The sequence below is a fragment of the Heterodontus francisci genome, chromosome 1 (assembly GCF_036365525.1).
Source record: "Heterodontus francisci isolate sHetFra1 chromosome 1, sHetFra1.hap1, whole genome shotgun sequence".
Lineage (NCBI taxonomy): Eukaryota > Metazoa > Chordata > Chondrichthyes > Heterodontiformes > Heterodontidae > Heterodontus > Heterodontus francisci.
The window spans coordinates 273,646,066-273,666,069 of NC_090371.1; the positions used below are offsets into that span (position 1 = coordinate 273,646,066).

At 43.1% G+C, this 20,004-nt stretch overlaps 1 protein-coding gene across 2 annotated transcripts in view; it reads left to right on the plus strand.

Moving 5' to 3' along the window:
- Window positions 1–4,452: 4,452 nt before the first annotated feature.
- ppp2cb (protein phosphatase 2, catalytic subunit, beta isozyme) overlaps window positions 4,453–20,004 on the plus strand; it is a 32,202-nt gene continuing 16,650 nt past the window's right edge. The window contains exon 1 of one of the 2 annotated variants that reach the window (XM_068045295.1): window positions 4,453–4,792. In XM_068045295.1, coding sequence (XP_067901396.1) covers window positions 4,691–4,792 — 102 coding nt within the window. In that variant the 5' untranslated portion in view covers window positions 4,453–4,690. Of the gene's footprint in view, window positions 4,793–5,735; window positions 5,758–20,004 lie in introns of those variants that run through there. The other variant, XM_068045304.1, reaches the window with a different exon arrangement.

Sequence of the window (20,004 nt, forward strand, 5' to 3'; positions counted from 1 at the left end):
CTATCATAAGCCTGTAAAATACACACCTTAGACAGGATCTGCAGAAATTATTTAATTTATACCAGTGAGGAACACTTAACTATTCTTAGAATATCTATTTTAAGAAGTTACGTAATCCTGAAACTGAAAGAGAAAGAATTTGCATTTATATGGCACCATTCACAAACTCAGGATTTTGCAAAGCACTGCACAGCCAATGAACTACTTTTTAAGTGTTGTCCCTGTTACAATGTAGGAAAAGTGGCAGCCAATTTGCATACACTGATGTCCCACAAACACCAGTGCGATAATAACCAGATAATCTGTTTTAGTGCTGTTAGTTCAGAGTTAAATATTAGCCAGGGCACCTAGAAAAATCCCCTGCTCTTCTTCAAAATGTCAACCAGCTTCAGTTTAACATCTCAACTGAAAGATGGCACCTCTGACAATGCAGCACTCTCTCAAGACTACACTGAAGTGTTCCCCTAGATTATGTTCTCAAGTCTCTGGAGTGGCACCTGAAGCCATGAGCTTATGACTCTTTTATTTGTTCATGGGATGTGTCACTGGCTAGGCCATGAACTGAGTGGCTCACTCAGCCATTTAAGAGTCAACCACATTGCTGTGGGACTGGAGTCACATGTAGGCCAGACCAGATTTCCTGCCCTAAAGGACATTAGTGGACCAGATGGGTTTTTACAACAATCGACAATGGTTTCATGGTCACCATTAGAGTAACATTTCTTTAAAATTCCCAATTTATTAATTGAATTCAAATTTTACCATCTGCCAGAGAGCCAGCCTAGACTACTAGTCCAGTGACATTAACACTACACCACCATTTCCCCAGAGCCTCAGTGGTGAGAATGAGCCATGGCTAACACCTGTCAGCTTTTGCAGCATCTCAGGAACTGTTTCTAAGAATTCCATGTGAACCAGGTGGGTTTCTTTATTCTGTGCACACTGAAACATTATCCATCTTTTGTGTGACTACAAACTTAATTCTTCCTGTAAGATGCCAACATTTCATGTCTTCAGCTTCATTGCAGAAATGAAAATAAGTGCATCAGTCACTATGCAAAAAGGTGACCCTGAACAATCTATATACTGCAAAAACACGAAAGAATTCCTATGAATTGCACAAGATTGTATGTTCTTTACTGGATACCTGGAGATGTAAATTCAAGTCTTTTTGTTTTTTTCTTTAATGTCCAGATAAATTCAGAAACTGACAATTTCTGACAGGTTGAGATTTAAGGACTTTCTGTGGTTGCAGTTCTTTATGACAGACCTAGTTATTACCTTCTGAGCTCACATTGCAATCTGGGCTTCATATTGACGAGGGAGGAAGGCTGGAATATAATGAAAAGAGATAATTTTCAGTAGCATTATTAATTTAGTAACTCAGCTCTTTACATTCAAATGTATTTTCAATTGTAAGGCTATTGGGCCTCTTAATTTCTATGAATAGAACTGTGATAGTTCACTGAAGCACAGAATCAGCTGTTTTTCTTGGCTGTATTTGTTTTTAAGAGATACAGCACTGAAACAGGCCCTTCAGCCCACTGAGACTATGCTGACCAAGAACCACCCATTTACACTAACCCTACAGTAATCCCATATTCCCTACCACCTACCTACAGTAGGGGCAATTTACAATGGCCAATTTACCTATCACCTACAAATCTTTGGCAGTGGGAGGAAACCAGAGCACCTGGCGAAAACCCACACGGTCACAGAGAGAACTTGCAAACTCCACACAGACAGTACCCAGAATTGAACCCGGGTCCCTGGAGCTGTGAGGCTGCAGTGCTAACCACTGCGCCACCCTATGCTGCATTATGGTTTACAAGATTCACTGGCTAATTGTTAAGTCATGACTCAGTTGTGTAGTCTGGTAAAATCAATTCTGCATATAAAGAACACCAGCTTAATTACATATGCGGTTTTTCTTCAATGCTGAGTTGATATACTTTATACATTGTTATCGATCTCCCACTGCATTGCACAAGGAGAGTCAAGATCATGGAATATTTGTGGGAAAGTTACTGGAATCTCTTAGGGGCAGCGTTACTGTTCAATTGGACAAATATGAGCTGATAGAGAAAGCCAGCATTGACTTCTAAAGGGTAAGTCAAGTCTGACCAAACAAGTTGAATTTTTGGAGGTCACTAACATGATAGATAAGGGAGTTTTCTTCTATTCATTCATAGGATGTGGGCATCACTGGCTAGGTCAGCATTTATTGCCCATCCCTAATTGCCCTTGACAAGGTGGTAGTGGTGAGCTGCCTTCTTGAACTGCTGCAGTCCATGTTAGGTAGGTATACCCACAGTGCTGTTAGGAAGGGAGTTCCAGGATTTTGACCCAGCGACAGTGAAGGAACGGTGATATAGTTCCAAGTCAGGATGGTGTGTGGCTTGGAGGGGAACTTGCAGGCGGTGGTGTTCCCATGCATTTGCTGCCCTTGTCCTTCTAGGTGGTAGAGGTCGCGGGTTTGGAAGGTGCTGTCTAAGGAGCCTTGGTGTGCTGCTGCATCTTGTAAATGGTACACACTGCTGCCGCTGCGTGTCGGTGGTGGAGGGAGTGAATGTTTGTAGATGGGGTGCCAATCAAGCGGGCCGCTTTGTCCTGGATAGTGTCGAGCTTCTTGAGTGTTGTTGGAGCTGCACCCATCCAGGCAAGTGGAGAGTATCTATGGATGCTATTTATATGGGTTTCCGCAAGGTATTCAATAAGGTTCCACAGAAGAGACTGTTAGGAAAAATGAAATTAGAGGCAACTTTTTGATGTAGGTTGGGAATTGGTTAGGAGGTAGGAGGCAGAGAGTAGGGATAATGGCCATGTATTCCATTGGCAGGATGTGACTAGTGGTATCTCCCAGGGATCTGTACTGGGAACTCAGCTCTTCACCAATAAATAACTTAGATGAAAGAATAGACAGCCGCATGTCCAAGTTTGCTGAGAAAACTAAGTTGGACAGTATAGTGAATAGTGTAAATGTGATCCCGGCCTGACGTCACTTTTAGGGGATTTACCCTCTGCACGCACCCAAACCCGCCTCCCCTTGTCTGTGAAAATTCCCCTGAGAGTGTTTCCACTTGTCGGGAAGAGCAAAACAATAGATAGTCACCAAGAAACCAATTAGGGAATTCAGAAGAGACTTCTTTACCTAGTGAGTGGTGAGAATATGGAACTCGCTACCACAGGGAGTGTTAGCAGTGAATAGTATAGATGCATTTAAGGGGAAGCTGGACAAGTATATGAGGGAGAAGCGAACAGAAGATTATGCTGATAGAGTTAGATGAGAAATGATGGGAGGGAGTTCAAGTGGAGCATAAAGGCTGGCATGGACTGGTTGGGCTGAATAGCCTATTTCTGTGCTGTTCATTCTATATTCTATTTAGTTCAACCAACATCACAAAAACAGATTGCCTGGTAATTTATCTCATTGCTTTTTGTGGGATCTTGCTGTCTACAAATTGGCTTCCATGCTTCATTACAAAACTGATATTTGAAAACATAATTGTGAAATGCTTTGAGACATTCTGAAGTCATGAAAGGTGTTATATAAATGCCAAGTTCATTCTATTTTTTACTTCCTTGTTACAAGATTTGCACATCATCCAAAAATCTGATGAACAATTTCCTGATATAAATTCGTAATTAGGCATTTTGATCGAGTGAATAGAGAGGGACTGTTTCTACTGGGCAGGAGGCCTGCTAACCAGGAAACTCAGATTTAAAGTAATTGGCAAAAGAACCAGAGGGGAGATGAGAATTTATTTTCTGCTGCAAGTTGTCATAATCAGGGTCACGCTACGTGACAGGGTAGTGGAAGCTTGAAAATTTCAAAAGGGAATCAGATATATAGAATGATACAACGCAGGAGGCCATTCGGCCCGTCTTATCCCTGCCAGCTCTCTGCAAGAGCACCTCACTAAGTCTCACTCTCCTGCCTTTTCCCTGTAGCCCTGCAAAATTTTTCTCTTCAGATTAATTGTCCAGTTTTCTTTCGAAGGCCTTGATTGACTCTGCCTGCACCACACTCTCAGGCAGCGCATTCTAGACCCTAACAACTCGCTGCATAAGGTTTTTCCTCCTGCCACTGTTGCTTCTCTTGCCAATCACTTTAAATCGGTGTTCTCTGGTTCTGGATCCTCCTGCTTCTTTCAAAGAGCCAATCCTTCAGTTCTTATACGATTCTCAAAAAGTGAAGGGGAGAAGGATTGAATGGAACTGCACGCGCGCTGTACCGTCCTCCCAGCCTGAAGGTGGCGCAGGAGGTTGGGAGGGGCGGTGCACGTGGTGCAAGAGGGGGCGGGTCTTTGTGAGTGAGGGACGCGGGGAGCAAAGGCCGAAGCGGTGACGTCAGGTGCGAGGCTGGGGGCGTGGCAAACGAAACGGACCGCGCTCGCGACCCCTCACTCATTCAAATCCGCTCCCAACGGGCCGCCGCATGAGCGCGCTCCAGCGACGCGCCTCGAGCGCGTGCATACCACGGCCGCGCGCACTGGTTATCTCGCCCGCCCTCTCCCTTCCCCACACGTACGGTGACGGGTGGTGCCGAGCTCCTTAGGGGTTCTGAATCCATGTAACTTATTTATTATTACATTTTAAACCCCCCTCCTCCCCCCCAAGGTTTTTATTTTCTTCACCCCTCCCCCACCTTCTATTCTCCCCTCTTGATAAAAAGCCGCGCCCGGCAGTTATGGACAGTAAGGCGTTCACCAAGGAGTTGGACGATTGGATCGAGCAGCTAAACGAGTGCAAGCAACTCAACGAGAACCAAGTGCGGACCCTGTGCGAGAAGGTGAGCGGATGGGCAAAGGGAGGACGAAGTCGAGGCCCAGGCTTCTCCCGGTCTCTATCGGTTTTAATGTTTGTGTGCGCGGTGCGAAATGACACCCGGCCGATAGGCCGCGTTTGCATTGCCAAATACTGCGCTACTAGGTGACGGGGCCCTGCCGGTTCCGGCTGCCAAATTGTGTGATGCCGCGCCGCTCTCCTTGGCCCCGCCCCCTGTCTAGCGGGAGATACTTCCGGTCCTGTGACGCTCCTGTCAGGAAGCGGGGGTGGGGAGGCTGAAACTGATCTTTAATCCAGTCCCAGCCCGCTGTATCTTTCTGTGTGCTACCCTTCTTCGCTGCTTGGCGAATTTTTAATGTCGGTACCGGGCTACTTCCTCATACCTGACTCTTCTAAAGAAAATTGTAGACTTTGCTATGTACAAACTCTAATACAACCTTTTTTTTTACCCATTCCATTGCATGTTTGTTAACCTTCTTGAAGACCAATTTAAATATACAATGTCTATCTGCTTTTTTAATGTTTATCTGCTGCTGTTTAGAGTCATAGGATGATACAGTATAGGAGTCCGTTCGAGCCATGGCACCTGTGCTGGTCCCTGGAGAGATCTATCCAGTTAATCCCACTCCCCTGCTTTTTCACCAAATTTTTTCCTTTAAATATATATCCAATTTCCTTTTGAAAGGTACTATTGATTTTACTTCCACTGCCCTTAAAGGTAGTGTATTCCAGATCATAGCTTGCTGTGTTAAAAAGATTTATGCTCATCTCCCCTTTGATTCTTTCACCAATAACTTTTGGTTATTTTCTTTATTCTTTCATGGGATGAGGGTGTTGATGGCAAGACGAGCATTTGTTGTCCATCCCTAATTGACCTTGATAACTGAGTTGCTTGTTAGGCCATCTCAGAGGGCAGTTAAGAATCAACCACATTGCTGTGGGTCTGGAGTTACATGCAGGTCAGACCAGGTAAGGATGACAGATTTCCTTCCCTAAAGGACAGATTGTTTTTTTATGCCAATCTATGATTGTTTCATGGTGCCATTACTGAGACTAGCTTTCAATTCCAGATTTTTAAAAATTTTAAAATTAAATTACCTTTAACCTCCTCTTCCAAGTTTCTCTAGTCTTTCCAAATAACTGAAGTCTGTCAACTCTAGTACCATTCTGGTAAATCTCCTCTGTAGCTTCTGTGAGGGCTAATCAGCGATTTAAAAGATCAACGGTTAATGCTAAAGCAAAATACTGTGGATGCTGGAAATCTGAAATAAAAACAAATAATGCTGGAACTACTGGGGTCAGGCAGCATCTGCAGAGAGAAAACAAGTTAATGCTTCAGGTTGATCATCTTTTGTCTCGTGCCATCATTTCTCTATAGTGAAGTGCACATTTTTTCCATAGTTTTCACTATTTGTCCTATTCTTAACAGCAACCTACAATTGTTGGTAGAACATCAGTTAGTCAGACATTGATTTGTCCTTTGCTAGGAAAAGTTATAATTAATTTTAGCTGTAGTTGCTATATTATATATCATTGCTTCCTTCATCTTGGGATTGAGATTTTAATGGATTGGAATTGCTGTAGTTTAGCTCAAATAAGTTTATTTTCTGCTAAGCACTATGGAGTTTTTTTACAAGTTATTTGTTATTGAAGCCCAATGAAAATAAAAATTGCAAATCATGTGGCATCATTTATTTTGTGTATCTAGTTTCTTGTTGTTCTGTTAATGTTTTGACATTATTTTCCATCCACTGAATCAATCATTCATTGGTGGAAATGCTTTGTAACAATACACCTGGCTATAAACTACAGCTATTGGAGGAGACATGGGAAGAGCAAAAGGTTAGTTGGACCCAGATGGTAAATTGTCAAATTATGGGTAATTTTGTGCCATAGGTGCACATTACTGGGGACTAAGTTGAGATAGGCCATAAAGAACCCTTGCACATGGCAAGGAGCACTATCCAATTAATCTGGCCTGGAATCGGACCCAGAGGTGAAAGGACAGATGTTTTAGCCAGACATATTTTAAAGAACATGTTGTCCAGGTGCTGCCTGTGAGAAACAGGCAAAGCAGTTTTTCCAGTTTCTGTAACATCAAAAATACAAGTATTCATGTGGATATTGAATTGCAGTGTGTTTGATCACTGGATGGTAGAATGGTCTTACGATTCCCTCGACCATTATTTCTGTTTGACCAGTGCTTCCCCTTTTTCCATACTTGTTTCATTGATTTGGGGGAGCTTTTATCCCTACTTTTTTTTTTTCCTATTTGGTTCTCTGGGCTATGCAGTCTTCCAGACCTGCCCAGGTACCCTCAATTATAGGCAACACAGAGACTGGATTTTGGCCATATGAATAAGTCCATGTCTGCACTCCATTGTTATGTTTTTGTCTTTTGATACACTTTTATTCGGCAACTAAATTTGCTTTGCTGAAGAATGATGCATTTTGTTTCATCCAATGTGCAATAATTTTTTTTTTTACTAAGTTAGTGTTTAAAGTATTTCAGAGTTCTGGCTAGGTGGTTTACTGTCCAATACCAAGTCAGTAGCTGTATAACTTGCTTCCAACCCTTTGCAGTTCTGTACTCCGCATTAGGAGTTCTGTGAGCGATGCTATTCTTAAAACCCCTCACCTGAGAAGGCATCAGATGGTAAATTTTGCTTGATCCTGGTCACTGGGCAGAAAAACTAATCCAGCATTTCTGATCGGTCTGACTATCCTGTCGAAAATTGCAGCTGCAAATTATCACTCCGTGGTGCAGTGGCATATAGTGTTGACTTTTTTTTTGGTCTGAATAGGAATGCACAGTTTCTAGTAAACGACTAGGTGATGGCATTACCAAGGAGAAGATTTTTTGTCGCAAGTTTAATCTTAATCTGTGTCTCTGGACATTTATTTTGGGGTATGTTTTGTATCATTTATTGTCCCATGCTTTTACATTAAATTTATCCAAATAACATACAGCTAAGACCAATCGCAGTAACATTCATGTAACTGGGACAGTAAATCCTCACTGCTCTGTTCAGCTAGTTTGTCAATCATCCAGGCTGTGTGCTATGGTATCATACTGCAGGACAAGATTGATGTTTATTTTTGGTCTTTAGGAAATGTGTTCAGAGCCAGTATTTATAATCGGGCACAACTGCAGTGAGAAGCCAGTATTTCTGAAGAAAATGCTTTTCCTTGTTTTGTGACCTTTAGAAGGAAAAAGCTTAATCCACTCAGGAGACTATAACTGAGCCTTGTAACCCAATTCAGTACCAGAAAGAATTAACTCGCTAAAGGTACTACACAAGAAAAATCAAATAGCATCGCATTGAACAGGATATTTCTGGTGGTGAAAACTGCTTTGTAGACTGACCTAGATAACTATTAAGCCAGAAGGCACTGTTTCTTACTGTATTTTCAGTATGGGGAGAGGGGAGCAATTGTATAACAGAATACAAATACTAGAAGGAATCATGATAGATGCTCAAGCAGGACGTGATTGTAAGTTTCTCCTGTTTCTGTAACTCCTAAAAAGCTGTTTAGGTGCATCTATGCACGTGCTAAGGACCTATTTAATTTATATTGGTCACATTGGTCAGCTATTTCTTTAACAAGCCAATCAGTAAATGCCAACTGGAGGTGTACACATGCTGCAAAGCCTTATTTTATTTTGTTTTTTAATCATGTGCCTGCCTACTATTTTTCATGTTTGTGCTTTTGGCTAGAACTGCTCATTATTCTGTCATTAACACTTCCTCTGCACTAATGCTTTGTCTTTCATCGCACCATTAGCACACACTCTTTGCCTTTGTCCCTGTCCCTCTGTCCTATCACACATCATCCCTTTTGTTCTCTTTCTGCACTGCACTGCCTCGCCCCCCACCATCCCCACTTGTTTAAAATCTATTACATTTCTAACGGCACAGTGGCGCAGTGGTTAGCACCGCAGCCTCACAGCTCCAGCGACCCGGGTTCAATTCTGGGTACTGCCTGTGTGGAGTTTGCAAGTTCTCCCTGTGTCTGCGTGGGTTTTCTCCGGGTACTCTGTTTTCCTCCCACCACCAAAAGACTTGCAGGTTGATACGTAAATTGGCCATTATAAATTGCCCCTAGTATAGGTAGGGACAGGTGGGGATGTGGTAGGAATATGGAATTAGTGTAGGGTTAGTATAAATGGGTGGTTGATGGTCGGCACAGACTCGGTGGGCCGAAGGGCCTGTTTCAGTGCTGTATCTCTAAACTAAACTAACCTTTGCCAGTTGTGATGAAAGGTCACTGACCTGAAAAATTAACTCTGCTTATCTCTCCACAGATGCTGCCAGACCTGCTGAGTTTTTCCAGCGCTTTGTTTTTATTGCAGCAAAGCCTTCTTGATTTGAATCAACATCAGTGTGTGTCAACACAGAAATTCTGAGTATCTTGCTTTGAACCTTTTTGATTGGTTTGACTGCATTGTTTTAGAATTACTGCATTCCACTCCAAGCTGAAACTATGCCGCCCATAGTAAGGTTCCTGCAAAACCTATAATTTTATCAGTTCTTAAACTGCTATTTAAAGCTGCACACAAAGCAAAAGTAGTAATTTTAGAGTTTGTAATTGCAGGGCTTGTAAGTCATAGCATTCTGAACCATTATGTGGTCCTTTTTTTAAAAAATCCATTCAGGACACAGCATACTATCTTCTCACTACCTCTTTCCTAAAACCTGGACAAACACCCTTCTTAAAAACAAGTCATGACTAGCTGGAAGACTTTAGCATAACGTGCTGTAGCTAAATCCTGGTTAAATCAGGCAGCCATATGAACCATTAATTTGTTTACATTTTTCAGGGAACGTGGCTTGCTTGTGTAATTACTGACAGGTTAAAGTACTTTTCAGTTGATTCCATGGAGCTGAATGTCTGATACAGCAGAAAGTTGAGTTTACATGGTCCAGGAACACCTACAGTGGAGTGTCCTACCTGGTAGGAGGGTACTTCTGGATGGTGGCCAACAGTTCCTTTCCAAAAGCAGTGGGAGGTGAACGAACCATGTGGACAGAATGGTGGCCTCAACATTGACTGGAAACTGATCCTAATAACATCCCTAAATTTTTTTTTTTTTTTTTTTTTTGTTCCATAACTGAAATGATTAAGCATTTGAAACATTACACTCTAGTTCAACATCTTTGAACAGATGCATGTATACCATGTTAAAATGTAAATGATACTGGTTATCTCTACAGCAACACGCAAAGATGCTGAACTAGAGTGTAATGTTTCAAATGCTTAATCATTTCAGTTATGGAACAAAAAAACTTTATTTAGGGATGTTATTAGGATCAGTTTCCGCATCTTTGCATGTTGCTGTAGAGATACCAGTATCATTTACATTTTAACATGGTATACATGCATCTGTTCAAAGATGCTGAATACATCAGATGAGGCAACAGTAGATTTAAATTCATGTGCTATGTGTAGTATTATCTCATAGACTAGAGCATGCATATACAGAGTTTCTGATGGGTCCTATTTCATATTCATATCTGGTATGGTAGCCTGGTTGGCACTCCACAGTCACCTTACTGATGCAGTTGCTTAGGGGTGAATCCAGAGCTGAATGTAGAGTTCGAGTATTAAGGGGGTTGGTGAAAATGGAGGCCAGTGGTGCAATCCATATATTTGGCTATACTCAAATTGATCCTCTCCCCATATCTGTTGTAAATAGGTAGAGCTCAACCACTTGTTAGTTTAACTCCTGTGGACAGAGGGGGACTAAGGAAATTTATTCCATGTGAAGAATTTTGATTCAGACTGGGATAAACTTGACCTGCAGAAGACTAGCATCTTATGTCTCTTGTCACTTCATAACAGTATCCAGAAATGAGAGCACAGCTTGATGGATCATAAATAAAATTGGTGAATCCTTTGAGGTCTATAGAATTGTTCATTTAGAAGTTGGGGTTTATGATGTCTCTTAAAACCACTTCAGTCATATTTTGACTTAACATTGGGGGGGGTGAAGAGGGGGGATATTTATGCTCGGGGTTGAATATTTTCTACTTCGTATCCCAGTGTTGGCATCAACCGATCCTGGGTTGCATTGTGTGAATTGTGCAGAGTATAGCTTCCTCTGAACTGCCCCAAAAATCTATTACACACAAACAAGAAATGCTGACAATACTCAGCAGGTCTGGCAGTATCTGTGAAGAGAGAAGCAGAGTTAATGTTTCCGGTCAGAGACCCTTCATAACTGGAAGATATTAGAAATGTAAAAGGTTTTAAGCAAGTAAAGCAGGGGGTGGGGCAAGAGATAACAAAAGAGAAGGTGTTGATAGGACAAGGTCACCGAGAATAACTGACCAGAAGGTCATGGAGCAAAGACTAATGGTGTGCTGAAAGACAAAGCATTAGTACAGAGGGGGTGTTAATGGACAGAAAACTGAGTGCCTGGCCCCAAGCACAAACATGGAAAAAAAACCAGTGGGTAGGCACCGTAGAAACAAACTAAAATAAAATAAACACATAAAGAAAAAATAACAAAATAAAAAGGGGGGCCTGTCATGCTCTGAAATTATTGAACTCCATGTTCAGTCTGGCAGGCTGTAGCATACCTAATCGGTAAATGAGGTGCTGTTCCTCGAGCTTGTGTTGATTATAGAGTCAGAGTCGTACAGCATAGAAACAGGCCCTTCGGCCCACCGCGTCCATGCCGACCATAATGCCTATCTATACTAATCCTACCTGCCTGCATTAATTTCATATCCCTCTATGCCTTGCTCATTCAAGTACCTGTCCAGATGCCTCTTAAATGTTGCTACTGTTACTGCCTCCGCCACCTCCTCTGGCAGCTCATTCCAGATACCCACTATTCTTTGTGTGAAAAATTTACCCCTTTGATCCCCTTTAAACCTCCCACTGGAACACTGCAGCAATCCCAGGACCGAGAAGGGGGCTGTGTTGAAATGGCCAGTAACCGGAAGCTCGGGGTCATACTTTCGGACTGAGCGGAGATGTTCTGCAAAGTGGTCACCCAGTCTGCATTTGGTCTCACCAATGTAGAGGAGACCAAAAATCTTTTGATCACAATCTCTGAAGTGCATCCCTGTCTTCATTGGAGTGACATTTGCTCCCACCCCAATCGCCCATCCTTGTGGCTCTTGTAAATAAGGTTATCAGCTAATCTTGAGGTATTAACAATTTGTGCTATGGAATCTCATTTATTGGAACTGGAATCAGGCCATCCAAACTTCACTTAACAAGCTTGCTGTCAAGGAACTTCCATTCTATCAGTCAGTGTGCAGAATTAATGTGATAATTGAGCGCCACAGTGATGTCAGCATTTCTGTATAGTATAGCGATGGGTATGACGTTTCCTAATTCCCATGAATGGTATAGTGACAAACCGTATGGGCCAGAAGTTCCTGGGTTCAATTAGCAGTATCTTCTGAGGCAGGCGATCACAGATGGTAATTGATCTTGGTGCCTCTGAGCTAGAAACTGGAACACTTGGTCAGTGTTCCAAATTCTTGTGATAGCTATAATAAGAACAAAAAAAATCACCAAACATATGTTTGCAGACGTTGTGAGGTCTGGATCACAGACTTGGCTTAATTCACTGTGTTCAAATAGGCTGCCAACACTCATTATAAGCTCTCCCATGAAAAATTATCACTTGGGTGAGGTAGTGGGTAACTGCTAGTACCTGTGGCCCAAGAGGATAAGACCTGGAATTGCTGGTGCTATACTCGGGAGTGAGAGTTGGAGAAATAGCGCTTTGGTGTTCTACCCCGTCTTTGTGTGCAGCTCAAAATCATAAAGGGATTTAAATCCGTGAATGAGAATTTTAAATTGAGGCTTTGTGTGGAATTTGATATGGGCAACAGAAGCTTTAATAGTCTGAAGCTTCCTAAAGGTGGATGATGGGAGACTGGCCAGGAGATTATTCGAATAATCAAATCTAGAGGTGACAAAAGCATGGATGAGGGTTTCAGCAGCAGATGGGCTACAATAGATGTGGGTGATGTTACGAAGATGAGTACTGTTGGGCACAGACTGAAGGAGGGAGTTCAGTAAGGAGGGGAACTATAAATTAATAGAGTAAGTTTGATTGCACTCAAGTCGGAGCAGCGGGACTCTAAACACTGAATCAGCGGAGCTCACTGTCTCCTGTAACCAGTCGGAGCCGCATTTGGAAAGAAAACAAATAGGTGTGACATCACAGGGAAGCAGGTAGGTGATTGACTGGTGAGTATTGCAGCTTAGGGACTGCATCTCAACAACTGGCAGACTAAAATGAGAAAACAATTACTTAATAGGAACGGATGAATAGCTGGTATTTTTTTTGAGTAAAGTTTATTTTAACTAGTGAACTGTATTGATTAGTAGGAGGATTTATCAGTCCTACTAAGGTTTTATTAATAGTTCTCGGGTGTTTTAGTATTGGGAAATTTTTTTTAGCATTGGCAAAGGGTCAGCTAATAGTTATGGCAGGGGTTGCTTCAACCTAGAGAGTGCACCTCCTGTGCTATGTGGGAGCTCCAGGATGCTTTCCATATCCAGGATAACTATTTGTGCGGAAGTGTCGTCAATTAAAGCAGCTTGAGCTCTGGGTTTTGGAACTTGAGCGGCAGCTGGAGACACTGCAATGCATTCATGAGAATGAGAGCTATGTGGATTGCATGTTTATAGATGTGGTCACCCCACAGCTTAAGATTATGCAGGGAGAGGGAATGTGCAACCGCCAGGCAGTCATAAAGAAACATGCAGGTAATGCAGGAGACCCCCGATTGCATCTCGCTGTCCAACAGGTGTTCCATTCTGAATGCTGATGAGAGTGATGGTTCATCTGGGGAGTGCAGCCGGAGCCAAGTGCATAACACCACAGGTGGCTCAGCTGCACATTGGGGTATAGGGAAGACTGGAAGAGTCATAGTGATCAGGATTCAGTAGTCAGGGGAACAGACAGGTGTTTCTGTGGCCGAAGATGTGAATCCAGGGTGGTGCGTTGCCTCCTTGGTGCCAGGTTCAAGGATATCACTGAGCAGCTGCAGAGCATCCTGAAAGGTGGGGGGTGGGGGTGAACAGCCAGCAGTTGTGGTCCACATCAGAACCAACGACATAGTTAGAAAGAGGGATGTGGTCCTGCAGTCAGAATTTAGAGAGCTAGGTAAGAAATTAGCACGCAGGACTTCAAAAGTAGTAATCTCTAGATTGCTCCCAGTGCCACATGCAAGTGAGTACAAGAATAGAAGGATAAGACAGATGAATGCATGACTGGAAAGATGGTGCAGGAGGGAGGGCTTTAGATTCTTGGAACATTGGGACTGGCTCTGGGGGAGATGGGGCCTGTACAGGCCGGACAGGTTGCATCTAAACAGAGCTGGGATGTTTTGCTAGTGCTGTTGGGGAGGGTTTAAACTAGTTTGGCAGGGAGATGGGACCCGAGAGTAGACTCAGTTGGGACAAAATTAAAATGGAAGGTAGAAAATTAATGGCTGAGTCTGGAAGACCGAGGAAACAAAGGTTAGAAAATAAAGTTTGGCAGTGCTCAAGGGTATCCATTTCAATGCAAGGAGTATAGCAGATGAGCTGAGGGCATAGGGTTTCTATGGCACAGATAGATGTGGCAGTATGATATAGCTGTTACAGAAACATGGCTTAAGGAGGGACAGGAATGGCAGCTCAACGTTCCTGGATAGAGTTTTCAGATCTGATAAAGAGGGGGAGTGGCAATTTTGGTCAAAGACACTGTTACAGCTGTGTCAAGGGATGGTATGTTGGAAGGCTCATCAAATGAGGCCATATGGATTGATCTAAGGAACAAAAAAGGGAAAATCACATTGCTGGGAGTGTACTATAGACCCCTAAACAGAGAGAGATAGAAGAGCAGATATTGACGATTGACTAATTTGCTAGAGTTCTTAAAAGCTGTAACAAGCAAAGTGGATAATGGGGATCCTGTATATGTAGTTTATCTGGAATTCCAGAACGCATTTGATAAGGTGCAGCTCAAAAGGTTAATACACAAGGTAAGTTCACATGGGGTTAGGGGCAATTTATTTGCTTGGATAGAGGATTGGCTAACCAACAGAAAACAGTCGGGATAAATGGATGTTTTTCAGGTTGGCAAGATGTAACTAGTGGGGTGCCACAGGGTTCGTTCCTCGGGGCCCCAACTATTTACAATCTATATAAATGACTTGGATGCATGGATAGAAGGTACAATAGCCAAATTTGCAGATGACACTAAAATAGGTGGGGCAGTAAGTTGCAATAAAGAAATAAGAAATCTACAAATGGATAGATTAGATAAATGGGCCAAAATTTGGCAGATGGATTTTAACATGGATAAGTGTGAGGTTATCCATTTTGGCCGGAAGAATAGAAAGGCAAATTATTATCTAAATGGAGAAAAACTTCAGAGTGCTTCGGTGCAGAGGGATCTGGGTGTCCTCGTGCATGAGTTGCAGAAAACTAGTCTGCAGGTACAGCAGGTGATGAGGAAGGCAACTGGAATTTTGGCTAAAAGAATAGAGTATAAAAGTAGGGAAGTGTTGCTGCAACGGTGCAAGGCACTGGTGAGACCGCATCTGGACCATTGCTTACAGTTTTGGTCCCTTTACTTGAGAAAGGATGTAGTTGCATTGGAGGCAGTTCAGAGGAGGTTCACTAGATTGATTCCAGAGATGGGGAGGCTTGTTTTATGAAGAGAGAATGAGCAGTTTAGGCCTTTACTCTCTCGAGTTTAGAAGAATAAAAGGAGATCTAATTGAGGTATCTAAGATGATTAAGGGGATTAACAAAGTAGACATAAAGAGGATGTTTCCTCTTGTGGGGCAATCTAGAATGAGAGGTCATAGTTTTAGGATAAGGAGTAGCAGATTTAAAACAGAGCTGAGGAGAAATTACTTCTCTCAAAGGGTTGTGAATCTGTGGAATTCACTACCCCAGAGTGCGGTGGATGCCGGGACATTGGGTAAATTTAAGGAGGAGATAGATTTTTAATTAGAAATAGGTTGAAGGGTTATGGAGAATGGGCAGGAAAGTGGAGTTGAGGACAAGAGGAGGTCAGCCATGATCTTATTGAATGGCGGAGCAGGCTCAAGGGGCTGAATTGCCTACTCCTGCTCCTAGTTCTTGTAGGCAAATCTCTGAGAAATGCAAGAATAATAGAGCAGTAGAAGTAGGGGATTTAAGCTACCCCAATATTAGCTGGGATAGTTTTAGTGTGAAAGAAATTGTGGGAGCAGAATTCTTGAGGTGCATTCAGGAGAATCTTTTTGCCCAGTATGTAGCAAGTCCAACAATAGAGGTTGCAGTTTTAGACTTCATTTTGGGAAATTAAGATGGGCAGGTGGAAGGAGTGGTAGTTATCATAATTCAGTTAGTTTTAACATAATTATGGAAAAGGACAAGGATAGAACAGGAGTTAAAGTTCTTAACTGAGGCAAGGCCAATTTTACTAAGCTGAGGAGTGATTTTAGCCAAAGTGGACTGGAAATAACTACTTGAAGGTAAATCAGTGTCAGAGCAGTGGGAGACATTCAAAGGGTTCAGAATAAACATGTTCCCACAAAGAAAAGGGGTGGGACAGCTTAATCTAGAGCCCCATGAATGTCAAGGAGCTTGCAGGGTAAGATAAGGCAGAAAAGTAAAGCTTATGCCCGACACACAGAACTCCATACTACAGAAAGCCGAGAGGAATATAAAGTGGAGGGGTAAAATCAAAGAAAATTAGGAAAGCTAAGAGAGGGCATGAAAGAATTTTGGCAAGCAAAATCAAGGTGAACCCAAAGATGTTTTATCAATACATTAAGAGTAAGAGAATAACTAAGGAGAGAGTAGGGCCCATGAAAGACCAAAAAGGTAACCTGTGTTGTGACAGAAGGTGTTGGCATTGTTCTTAATGCATACTTTGCGTCTGTCTTTGCAAAAGAAGGGGCCGATGCAGATATTGCAGTTAAGGAGGAGGGGTGTGAAGTATTGGATGTGATCAACATGGGGAGAGAGGAAATATTAATGGGATTAGCATCCTTAAAAGTTGATAAATCACCAGGGCCAGTTGAAATGTTTCCTAGGCTGTTAAAAGAAGCAAGAGATGAAATAGCGGAAGGTCTGACCATCATTTTCCAGTCCTCACTGGATACAGGTGTGGTGCTGGAGGATTGGAGACTTGTTAATGTTGTACCTCTGTTTAAAAAGGGAACGAGGGATAGACCGAATAATTACAGGCCAGTCAGTCTAACCTCAGTAGTGGCAAATTATTGGAATCTATTCTCAGACAGGATTAGCTGTCACTTAGGCACAGATTAATCAAGGATGTCAGCATGGATTTGTTAAGGGAAAATCTTGTCTGACCAACTTGTTACTTCAAAAAAATTTGAAGAAGTAACAAGGAAGATAGATGAGGGTAGTGCAGTTGATGTGGTCGACATGGATTTTAGCAAGGCTTTTGACAACATCCCACATGGTAGGCAGTTTAAAAAAAAAATCCCATGGGATCCAGGGAAATGCAGCAAGGTGGATACAAAATTGGCTCAGTGGCAGGAAACAAAGGGTAATGGTTGACTGGTGTTTTATCGACTGGAGGGCTGTTTCCCATGGCATTCTGCAGGGCTCTGTACTGGGTTCTCTGCTTTTTGTGGTGTATATTAATGATTTGGACGTAAATTTGGGGGGCATGATCAAGTAGTTTGCAGATGACACAAAGATTGGCCGTGTGGTAGATAGTGAGGATAACTGTAGGCTACAGGAAGATATTGATGGTCTGGTCTGGTCAGATGGGCAGAAAGTGGCAAATGGAATTCAACCCAGAGAAGTGCGAGGTGATGCATTTGGGGAGGTCAAACAAGGCAAAGGAATACAAGATTAATGGAATAATACTGAGTTGTAGAGGAAATGAAGGACCATGGAGTGAATGTCCACGGATCCTTGAAGGTAGCAGGACAGGCCAATAAGGTGGTTAAGAAGGCATATGGAATCCTTTCCTTTATTCACCAACATATAGAATATAAGAGCAGGGCGGTTATGCAGGAACTGTATAAATCATTGGTTAGGCCACAATTGAGTACTGTGTGCAGTTCTGGTCACCTCATTACAGAAAGGATGTAATTGCATTAGCGAGGGTACAGAGAAGATTTACGAGGATGTTGCCGGGACTGGAAAAATGTAGCTATGAGGAAAGATTGGATAGGCTGTGGTTGTTCTCCTTGGAACGGAGAAGGCTGAGTGGTGACTTGATTGAAATGTACAAAATATTGAGGGGCCTTGATAGAGTGGAGGTGAAGGGCCTATTTACCTTAGCAGAGAGGTCTGTGACTAGAGGGGCATAGATTTAAAGTGATTGGTAGAAAAATTAGAGGGGAGATGAGGAACAGTTTTTTTCACCCAGAGGGTGGTGGGGGTCTGGAACTCACTGCCTGAAAGGGTAGTTGAGGCAGAAACCCTCAACTCATTCAAAAGAAGTCTGGATATGCACCTCAGTTGCCATAATCTTCAGGGCTACGGACCAAATGCTGGAAGGTGGGATGAGAATGGGTGGAACGTTTTTCGGCTGGCTCAAGCACGATGGGCCAAGTGGCCTCTTTTTCTGTGCCGTAAACTTTCTGTGATGAATGGAGGTGATCTTTTGAGCTGAAAGGATATGGGGTCAGATGGGAAGCTAGGTTGCAGATAATATTGTTTAGCCTGAGACTGACTGAGGAGGTGGGCTGAATTCAGCAGCAAGGGTATGGATTTTGTGTTGCGGCCAAGAACAATAGCTTTGGTTTAACAACTGTTTTTAGTTTAGTTCTGTTTGGAACTGTTTAGTTCTCCAAGCAGAAGGGCCACCCGCGCATCAACACGAGCAGAATTTCTTATCCACAGCTGTTAGAAAAATTTCTAAATTCACTTGAAAATGCCCTTCAAAATACTCCCACAGGGGATGCAGAGACCAAGTGGGCCCACATCAGAGACACCATCTATGAGTCAGCCATGACCACCTATGGCAAACGTGTGAAGCGGAATGCAGACTGGTTTCAATCTCACTTTTTAAAGAGCTGGGACCTGTCATAGCCACTAAGCGCATTGCACTGCTGGACTACAAAAAAGCCCCTAGCGAGTTAACATCTGTAGCACTTAAAGCAGCCAGAAGTGCTGCACAAAGAACAGCCAGGCGCTGCGCAAATGACTACTGGCAACACCTATGCAGTCATATTCAGCTGGCCTCAGTCACCGGAAACATCAGAGGAATGTATGATGGCATTAGGAGAGCTTTTGTGCCAACCATCAAGCAGATCACCCCCCTCAAATCTAAATCAGGGGACACAATCACTGACCAACGTAAGCAAATGGACTGCTGGGTTGAGCACTACCTAGAACTGTACTCCAGGGAGAATGTTGTCACTGAGACCGCCCTCAATACAGCCCAGTCTCTGCCAGTCATGGATGAGCTGGATGAGCCAACAAAATCGGAACTCAGTGATGCCATTGATTCTCTAGCCAGCAGAAAAGCCCCTGGGAAGGACGGCATTACCCCTGAAATAATCGAGTGCTAAGCCTGCCATACTCTCAGCACTCCCTCTACGACCTGCTTTGCCTGTGCTGGGATGAGGGAGCAGTACCACAGGACATGCGCGATGCCAATATCATCACCCTCTATAAAAACAAGGGTGACCGCGGTGACTGCAACTACCGTGGAATCTCCCTGCTCAGCATAGTGGGGAAAGTCTTTGCTCGAGTCGCTTTAAACAGGCTCCAGAAGCTGGCCGAGCGTGTCTGCCCTGAGGCACAGTGTGACTTTCGAGCAGAGAGATCGACCATTGACATGCTGTTCTCCCTTCGTCAGCTACAGGAGAAATGCCGTGAACAACAGTTGCCCCGCTACGTTGCTTTCATTGATCTCACCAAAGCCTTTGACCTCATCAGCAGACGTGGTCTCTTCAGACTACTAGAAAAGATCGGATGTCCACCAAAGCTAGTAAGTATCATCACCTCATTCCATGACAACATGAAAGGCGCAATTCAGCATAGCGGCGCCTCATCAGACCCCTTTCCTATACTGAGTGGTGTGAAACAAGGCTGTGTTCTCGCACCTACACTGTTTGGGATTTTCTTCTCCCTGCTGCTCTCACACGCGTTCAAGTCTTCAGAAGAAGGAATTTTCCTCCACACAAGACCTTGCCCACCTAAGAGCGAAGACCAAAGTATGGAAAGTCGTCATCAGGGAACTCTTCTTTGACGCTGCATTAACATCTCACACTG